The sequence below is a fragment of the Triticum aestivum genome, chromosome 6B, assembly GCF_018294505.1.
Source record: "Triticum aestivum cultivar Chinese Spring chromosome 6B, IWGSC CS RefSeq v2.1, whole genome shotgun sequence".
Taxonomy (NCBI): Eukaryota; Viridiplantae; Streptophyta; class Magnoliopsida; order Poales; family Poaceae; genus Triticum; species Triticum aestivum.
This window is the reverse complement of record NC_057810.1, coordinates 301,913,749-301,923,019: the sequence shown is the minus strand read 5'-3', so window position 1 is coordinate 301,923,019 and position 9,271 is coordinate 301,913,749. Positions and strand designations below refer to the sequence as shown.

The window sequence follows — 9,271 nt, the reverse complement described above, 5'->3', positions numbered from 1 at the left end:
CTCATCCGCAAAGCAGAGAGAGGAACGACGAACGAGAGATGGGGATCGATACTGTCCCGTGCGTGGTCAATCGATGCAAAGGGCAAATTGGGGATTTCATCATGGGTCCCACTTGAAAGGGGCAAAAGATCAAAGTGTGAAGTAACGTGTGGCAAAAAAATCAATGACAAAGTAACCGGTGGCAGATTGTCAAAGTACAAAGTAAGAAGCAAAAAATAAAGAACCCATAAAAAAAATGCCAACGAGAATTAGCCCTTGGTTGGTCTTATTTTTTTCCCTTCCGTCGTGCGTCTCCGTCACCTAAAAATAGCACGAGGCCCGCGTGGCTACCGCCTCCATGAATCTCGCGCGCTCCATTCCCTCCCGTCCTCACCTCCCTCTCCTCGGCGTCCCCTCGATGTTGGGCGGCTTATACCCACCGCATGCCCGTCTCCGTCGCGCCGTTTCACCTCGCTTTCCATGTCCCTCCGCGCCCCCAATGCCGCGCCAGACCCTGGTAAACACCCACCCTTGTTGGTTCTTCTCTCTTCTTGCGGGGTCCATCGGCTGACTGACTGACTGATTGATTGATTCTTGGGATGGTTAGCCACAGCGAGGCGGCGGGCGGACGCCGTCGGTTGGCTTCGCGTGATATTCCCCGACGTGCCTCTGCCGGCACCATCCGACGCGTCCGACAACGACCTGCACGCCGCGCTCTCCGGCGGCAGGCTGCTCTGCGCGCTCCTGAGGAAGATTTGCCCCGGCGCCTTGCTGGACGACGCCTCCACGGATAATGTCGGCAGGTTCCGCGCTGCCGTCGAGCGGATGGGCGTGCCTACCTTCAGCGCCTTCGACCTCGAGAGGGTTGGTTCGGTTGCCGTATCCCTGTTACTCCCTCAGTTCACTTTTGTAAGACCTTTAGACATTTAAGACAGCACCTAAAACAGTTCAATTTCAGCTGTCTTAAACAACTTACAAAAATGAACAGAGGGAGTAGTATAAATTCTCTCTTCTCTCTTCTTATCCTTGGTTGACATTGCATCCATCCAGGGTCAAATGACAGCTGTTGTGACCTGCATTCTTGCCCTCAAGGATCGGTTTGGATCACGCATCGGCGAAGAACGGAACCTTACTTTCCTCACCAGAAGCGATGGCGAGGGAAGCAGAAAGTATATGGTTGCCAAGCTGCAAAGAGTGCTCACCAGTCCAATTATGTCAGGTCCTGCTATTCTACTTGCACTGATATCAAGATTTTTTTTTGTACTCTCGAAAAATATCAAGAATGACAGTATTCTCCATTAGGGAGTTTGCACAATTGCACTGATATTGAGAATTTGCGATAGTATTCACCAGTCCAAGTTAATAAGCTTGGGAATAACTTGATTGCGAGTTGAAACATCATCTTTTGTCATCTTTCTATGCAGAACCGTCCAGCCCTTCATTAGGGGCCGATCTGTATTCTCCGTCAGGGGTACTTCAGATGAAACAAGGGGGATTTGCTGATCTTCCTGGTTGTAAGATTTCAGACTTGATGAAATCCTCCAGCTTGGATGTAAGTACAATGCTGCATACTGCACTTGAAACCATCTAGATAATCAATCAATTCTTGTGGAAATTTAAAATGAAAGAAAATGTATGTTATTTTCTGGTGCCAACTTGTTCTCGTGTTTGATGAGCCAACCTATTTTGCAGAATGCACCCACTCAGTCACTTCTGGGTGTCGTGAACAGCATCGTTGATGAGAGTATCGACAGGAAGAATGGACAGATACCTTATGTAGGCTTCTAATAAAAAAGCAATATAGTTAGTTTGTTCTTTCCATATTTAGGAGATTTTGTTTCTACACGTGTTAACATCTTTCCTTGCGTATAATGGATGGAAATATTTCATTCTAGCGCATCGCTTGCTTGCTGAGGAAGGTCATAGTTGAAATTGAACGGCGTATGTCTTCTCAAGCTGGGCATATAAGAAATGTAAGATAAATAGTTATTCATGTTTATTTTTGTATCGAATAGTCCATTGTGATCTCTTTCTTGTCTGCAGCAAAATAACCTGATTAAAGCTCGCGAAGAGAAGTATCAGTCAAGGATAAGAGTGCTGGAAGCACTAGCAGGTGGGCAAAGCGGGCAAACACATGTAAATTCTAGCACCTTCTTTGAGCCATCTATCTCCGAATTGTTTTTACCAGAAATTTTGTGCACTGCGAGTAAATTGCTTAATTCTTCTCAATGAGTTTCAAGCTCTTCTCATCTCCAGTAAATTGTAAAATAGTGTGACTGAGCAGAACCCCATTTGTTTATTTCATATAGCTTAAAATAACAGCAAGGTTGACTTACTTTCTTGTCCACTCTGTAAATAATGACAATTCATGTACTTGAGTGGCCATAGCTTTAGCTCAATGGAGAAAGTTGATCTGTTTCTTTATGAAAGCCCACTCTTGTCATGCAGATGGAGAAAGATAAGCTCAAAGACAAAGGACAACTACCAGAGGAAGATATGGCTATGTTGATGAAATGCCAGGAAGAGGTGGCTAGATTGATGAAGGAGAAGGAAGATATGGTTAGGTTGCTGAAGGAGAAGGAAGATATGGTTAGGTTGTTGAAGGAGAAGGAAGATATGGTTAGGTTGTTGAAGGAAAAGGACAATATGGACTTGAAAAAGGGCAAGGTGGAAGAAACACAGCAAATAGTGGATGAGGAAAAATACAGGTTACTTAAGGAGAAGGATGATACGATAGTGACATTGAAAAAGGAGAGGCAAGAAATGGTTAGGTCGTTGAAGGAGAAGGAAGATATGGTTAGTCTGTTGATGGCAAAGGAAGATATGGTTGATTTAAAAAAGGTCATGGTTGAAGAAAGACAAAGAATAATCGATGAAGGAAATGATAGGTTACTTAAGGAGAAGGATGATACTATATTTAGATTCACAAAGGAGAAGGAAGAGATGGTTAGGTTGTTGAAGGAGAAGGAAGATATAATCAGGCTGATGAAGGAGAATGACGATGTGGTTAGGTCAATACAGAAAGAAGATATGGTTAATTCAGAAAATGGTAGTATTATGGACAAAAAACAAACAACAGATGATGGTAATGATATATTGATTTCAGAGAAGAACACTATTGTGGTTAGGTTGACAGAGGAGAAGGAAGAGATGATTAGGTTGCTGAAGGAGAAGGAAGATACAATTCAATTGATGAAGGAGAAGGAAGACATTTTCATGTCAACGAAGGAGAAGGAAGATAATAAGGCTGACCTGAAAAAAGGCACAGTTGGAAACATGAAGCAATCAACTGATGAAGACATAGATACATCAACTAAGGAGAAGGGCGACATAATTAGGTTGATGAAGGAAAATGAAGATTATAACAATACAATTATGAAACTTAAGCTGGACTTAGAAGCATTAAAATCATTGCACGAGGAGAACTGCAAGTTGTTAGAATCTAAGAAGGAAGATATAATTAAGCTTCTTGCAGACAAGGAAGACAATGCCAGTATGATTTTGCAACTCAAACAGGACAGCTTAACAAAGGAGAATGAGGACATTCTTAGGTTGATGAAGGAAAAGGAGGATGGTAACAGTATAATTGCGAAAGTTAAGCTGGAAATGGAAGCATTAAGATCGTCATACGAAGAAGCCTGCAAGCTCTTAGAATCTAAGGAGGAGGATGTAGTTAGGCTTCTTGCAGATAAGGAAGACAATGCCAGCGTAATTCTGCAACTCAGGCAAGAGCTTGAAGCAACAAAAAGATTGCATGAGATACATAGTCAGCAGTTAGAGACCAGAGCTTCCCAGGTAAAGGAGGAGTTGGAACATAGGATAAAAGAAGTAGAGCTCATGTTAGAAGATTCTATCAAGAGAAAAAGGGAATTTGAAGAAGTATCTAAATCTCGAATCCAGTTCTGGGAGCAGAAAGGAATAGTGGTCAACCAATTTGTGGGTTTGCAAGTACAAAACGTTCAGGTATTAGTCAAATCAATTCCTTTTCTCGGTTTCCATCGGGAGTTCCTAAATTTTCAGTTATGTGAATAGTGTTTTGTTTTATCAGGATTTGAGGCTATGTTCTGTTTCATTTAGGCATGAAATCCTAAATTGTCAAAAAAGATGGCTTGAAGAACTAGCTGGCCTTGGTAAGAATGAACCCTGCGAGTAGTTATGTCTCGTATTTACATAATTTCATCAATAGATCACAATTAACATTATTGCATTTTTTACAGGACAAAACCTTAAGGTGGTAACAAATGCTGCAGAAAAATATCATGCAGCTCTTGCAGAAAACAGAAAATTGTTCAATGAGATCCAGGAACTAAAAGGTGCCAGTTTTGTACTACAATCATTAGTTCATTTTTCTTGGCTATTATATTAACTTAGGTAGTACAGCTAAAAATATTAAGTTAACATAGTATTACGAAGCAGGAAACATCAGAGTTTACTGTCGGATTAGACCTTTTCAACCTGGGGAGGATGAGGGCTCCAATTCAGTTGAATATATTGGCGACAATGGTGAACTCGTTTTATCGAACCCTACAAAACAAAAGGAAGGGGGCAAGAATTTCACATTCAACAAAGTATTTGGGCCTACCACTACACAAGGTACTCATAACAGCGAGATCTATGCAATTTACCTTCTCTCGAGTTTCTAAAGGCGCGCCTAAGCGAGCGCTTAAGCGCGCCTAGGCTCTAGGCGTTGGCAAAACGCATTACGCATAACTACGCTTAATCTGTGCATAACTGCGCATAAGCATGCGCTTTGGTTAGTAAAGCGCAAGGCGGTGGCAAAACGCACATTTAACGCCTAGCGCTTTTTTGAACTATGGTAACAATGCAGTAATATAGTGTACGTCATAAATTGGTTTTCTTATATCCTAATTTTCCTTAATAGATATGGTCTTCAAGGATATTCAGCCACTAATTAGATCAGTTCTTGATGGCTACAATGTTTGCATTTTCGCATATGGTCAAACTGGATCAGGGAAAACATACACTATGGTATGAGGCTTTCAGAACATGAACTTTTAGCTTTTTGTTTCTGTTTGCATGGAAGAACTAATAATATATGTTTTAATAGTTAATGTTGTGCTTACAATATCTTGTTTCAATTGATTTCTTAGATGGGGCCTGAAAAGGCAACTGAGAAGGAATGGGGCGTCAACTATAGAGCACTAAATGACCTTTTCAATATCTCCCATGCTCGGCGAGACATGATCACATATGAACTTACTGTTCAAATGATTGAGATCTACAATGAGCAAATCCGTGATCTCCTTGGTGGTGGTGGTTCACAGAAGAAATATCCTTTTGTTTGTCCAAACTGGCTTCACTGGATAGTAGTTTGCGTGTGTTTTCTGCATGTTCTATGTCAGCCATTGTTTTATGTGGTAATATTATTATAACGAAATTAGTTGAAATAGGTCTATTTGTAATTCTGCAACTTTTAGTTGGGTATAGTAGTCCGTGTGTGTTTTCTGCAAGTTCTAACAAAACTTAGTCATTTTTCTCCAATACGCAACATTAGTCATGGTTTTATGCATTCTGAATTCATCTGTTATTAGCAAGAAAGTGTCTGGAAATAAAGGGGCTGTTTGGTTCCTAGACACACCTTGCCACACTTTGCCACACCTCAAGTTAGGCAGGACCAAGTTAGGTGGGTGTTTTGTTCTAGCCACAACCAAGGCAAGATTCTTCTTGTGAGAAACAATCCCCACATGTCATACACACAAAAAGTATGGCAAGATTCCCTTAGGCAAGCCAAAGTGTGGCTAAGAATTTGAGCACCTAAGGTAAGGCAGGTCTGGCAAACTCTGGCAAATTAGTCACCAACCAAGGAGGCCCAAAAAGTTGTAACTTTGGTCGGGTACACCAATTGCCCGTACACAGTATTCATGAGATTTCTACTGTCATAGTCTTGCTTGTAATTCAATGAATTGCCTTTTGCAGACTGAAACATCCCCCCTCCCCCCTTTTTTTTCTTAACTTGCACACGATAGGGATTCAGAATACCATGCAGCCAAACGGAATTGCTGTTCCTGACGCAACTATATGTCCTGTCAACTCAACTTCTCATGTTATTGAGCTAATGCAAACTGGGCACGGCAATAGAGCGATGAGTGCAACAGCTTTGAACGAGAGAAGCAGCAGATCTCACAGGTAGGTTAATTTTGCCAGTTCTCTTTTTCTGCAGGAATAAAGCTCCTTATTAGTGGGTAATCTTCTGCAGTGTTGTGACAATTCATGTCCGAGGCCAGGATCTAAAAACTGGGAACACTTCACGTGGCGCTCTACACCTTGTGGATCTTGCTGGAAGTGAGAGGGTGGACCGCTCTGCAGTTACAGGAGACAGGCTCAAAGAAGCACAGCACATCAACAAATCTCTGGCTGCTCTTGGGGATGTTATATTTTCTTTATCACAGAAGAATGCGCATGTACCATACAGAAATAGCAAGCTTACACAAGTCTTGCAAACTTCTCTGGGTATTCTTTTTCACTAAAGAACTAACTTTAGTCACATAATTATGTGTTGTATAGAGAGGTTCATGACATGGAAAAATTTCATATGCAGGTGGGCATGCAAAGACACTAATGTTTGTGCAGGTCAATCCGGACGTTTCGTCTTATACAGAGACCTTAAGTACTCTTAAATTTGCGGAACGAGTGTCTGGGGTGGAACTAGGTGTTGCAAGGACCAATAAGGAGGGAAAAGAAGTCAAAGATGTTAGAGAATTGATGGATCAGGTAACATACTCTCTCAACACAAAACATTATTGAGGTGCAGTGATATTGCAAGGACCTTAAGAACTAATAATAAGCGACAAATGCAGTGATATTGCACCATACTAGCGTAACTAGCTAATGATCTTGATATTGAGGTGCGCAAATAAATTAAAGATATCATACTAGGGTGTCAAAATTCAAAACCTTATGTCATGTGGCACAAGATTTTTTCTCAATGAAGTACAGTTACAGTTGTTGACATCTAATGTGTCGACTTGCAGCTTTCGATGCTAAAAGATACTATCTCAAAGAAGGACGACGAAATCGAACAGCTGCAGCTACTGAATACTAGCACCTCCAAATTGAAGTCCAACAGACAAGCTGATCACATATTGAAGCATTCATCATCTTCTCCGGGCATAACATCACTAGGAAAGGTCTCAAGTGTTGGTAGTGGAGCAGCTTCTGATCTTGACAACTTCTCTGACACTAGTGACAGGCAATCTGAAGCTGGGTCCATGCTCTCCATTGAACCTGAGGTTTCTGGTCTTGGTGATGTTGAATCTGATGGAAGGTTAAGTGATGCATCTGATGGGGGTAATTCCACCGGTGCGGAAACTGACAGTTCAGTAAGCAGTGTGGTAGACCAAGGGCAAGAGAAAGCGTCTAGCGCTGCGAAAGAGCGGTTGTGCGTATTTCCAGTTCTCGTTAGTCTGAGATTTAATAGTTTCATTTATTTGACAATTCAATTTATACAGAATTTCCATTAAGTGGAACTTTTGTCATGGTTGTGGCTGTTGTCTGTGACTTGCACCTTTTTCCCTTCATGTAGGACAAAGACGGTATCTCGAGTTCAGAAGTTGACAGTCCGAAAAGCATCAGGCTTGCGGCCTAAACCAAGGGATCCTGCTATTCCTAAACCCTCAGGTAAGATGCCTCTTTATTTTGCACTTGGATTTTCGAAATTTTCTGAATATGCCAAGGTTGACAAAATAATGCTTGGGAGAAATATAACTGAGTTTGACAGTTTTATCCATACAGTTAGTTCATATAGTTCACTCCTAATCTCGGTAACATACATGTACAGTATGTCTTGAACATGTAATTACAACGGGATTTAGCTGGGTATGCATTGGCATGGAATCGATGTTTTGACTACGGTCCAGAGTAAAAGGATATTTGCATTGACGAACAGATAACAAATCTAATCTAATACAAACTCAGTGTAACTCCTGATACTGTATCTAACAAAAAAGTGACTCTTGTAGAAATCTCACAAGGAATATAGTTACTAGAGTATTGATTATTAACATTCAAATACCTGGATTATATCCACTCTCAACATTTCTGCATATTTTTTCTTGTTCTTGTTGCAGTGCCAACAGGGGCACGAAGAAATACAAGCACCCAAGGAATTCCACCAGCAAGAGCTACTAGTAGTGCAAAACGAGGACCATAGATCAAGTTTCTTACTGTACCATTTTGGCTAAACCATTTTCCACTTGCCTTAAATATCTATTGGAAGCTCTAGAGTGTAAAGTCTAGCTTGTTGTAATTATGCCCATTGAGTTGGAAATTAGGCAGGGGGACAATTTAGGTGTTGTGAATCTCTCTTGTGCTTGATTCACTTATCCTTTTTACTATTTCAGTACGCTCTAAACAACTTCCAAGAAGTTGTTAAAGCACATGAATATGTAGCCTAGGTGCAATTCAGTGAAGGCTTCTAATCAGTTATTGCCTAAATTAGGTATAGCATAGGTGTATTTTTCTCATAGGGTCTGAAATCAGCCGGTGATGTTTTCCTATGATCTGGCGCTCTCTTATGTTTCAGTTGTGCTCTTAGATTTGTGCATAATTTCATCAACTACAAGGATTTGGGGTTCAGTATAGTAGGAAGACCAGAAACCTTTTCTCATTCTTTGTTGTTTTTCAAGATGTCGCCTTCCTTTCTCTTTCGAAGGATCCAATGATATTGACTGACTTGATGCACTTAATTTAGTTGCTGCAACGTTGCACTGTGAAGAACATGACCGTAGTTCTCAGTAGTTTACCATATGGTAGGAAGCCTCTTTTTTTCATCTTTAATACAAAATAGTTTACCATATGGTAGGAAACTGTGTTGACTTGATTCCACTGACGCAATGAACTATGTACAGTACTACTCCCTCCGTCCGATAGTATAAAAACGTTTTTGACACTACACTCTAGTGTCAAAAACGTTCTTATATTATGGACGGAGGGAGTAACAAATAAACTTACATGAAGAGGTATTTCCATGGTAGTGAACTATTCAGTCCTCAGTTACGATAGAGTAAAAATGCATGCAACTCAATCGTCATATTGCAAAGGGAAACACTTTTCATCAGAGGTCTGATTTATTTCCTTCGTCAGACCAATCTTATATCATTGATTCCTTTCCATCGTATGGTCAAGAACCTCGGAAAAAAAATTATATGAGACATGGTCTCATATAAAGCAGGTGAGACCCGCTCTGATGGATGACACGTGGCATTCACAAATCACAAAGCATCTAATCTCTCCTCCCTGATTTCAGGTGGGTGGGTGGGATAAATGCTTTGTG

At 40.9% G+C, this 9,271-nt stretch overlaps 1 protein-coding gene across 2 annotated transcripts; it reads left to right on the top strand.

The window, feature by feature from the left end:
- The first annotated feature begins 284 nt into the window (after positions 1 to 284).
- LOC123137007 (kinesin-like protein KIN-14D) lies at positions 285 to 8,605 on the top strand. Of its 2 annotated transcripts, none has more exons than XM_044556539.1 (19): positions 285 to 496; positions 587 to 843; positions 1,030 to 1,198; positions 1,404 to 1,531; positions 1,672 to 1,755; positions 1,875 to 1,952; positions 2,023 to 2,115; positions 2,428 to 3,942; positions 4,028 to 4,109; positions 4,197 to 4,292; positions 4,396 to 4,572; positions 4,862 to 4,968; positions 5,091 to 5,269; positions 5,962 to 6,126; positions 6,197 to 6,450; positions 6,539 to 6,711; positions 6,972 to 7,378; positions 7,523 to 7,617; positions 8,067 to 8,605. In XM_044556539.1, the coding sequence occupies exons 1-19, from the start codon at positions 460 to 462 to the stop codon at positions 8,147 to 8,149; spliced, it is 4,179 nt and encodes a 1,392-aa protein (XP_044412474.1). In that variant the 5' UTR covers positions 285 to 459; the 3' UTR covers positions 8,150 to 8,605. The 2 variants fall into 2 exon arrangements, with proteins under 2 accessions (XP_044412474.1, XP_044412475.1); XM_044556540.1 differs by having other exon boundaries at positions 6,972 to 7,397.
- The last annotated feature ends 666 nt before the right edge of the window (positions 8,606 to 9,271 follow it).

Bases quoted from the DNA above. Each gene is read 5' to 3' on its own strand.
- LOC123137007 (XM_044556539.1), top strand. From the start codon at position 460: ATGTCCCTCCGCGCCCCCAATGCCGCGCCAGACCCTG. The intron at 1,953-2,022 runs GTAAGATAAATA...TCTTGTCTGCAG, and splicing joins AAGCTGGGCATATAAGAAAT to CAAAATAACCTGATTAAAGC. The intron at 6,451-6,538 runs GTATTCTTTTTC...TTTCATATGCAG, and splicing joins AGTCTTGCAAACTTCTCTGG to GTGGGCATGCAAAGACACTA.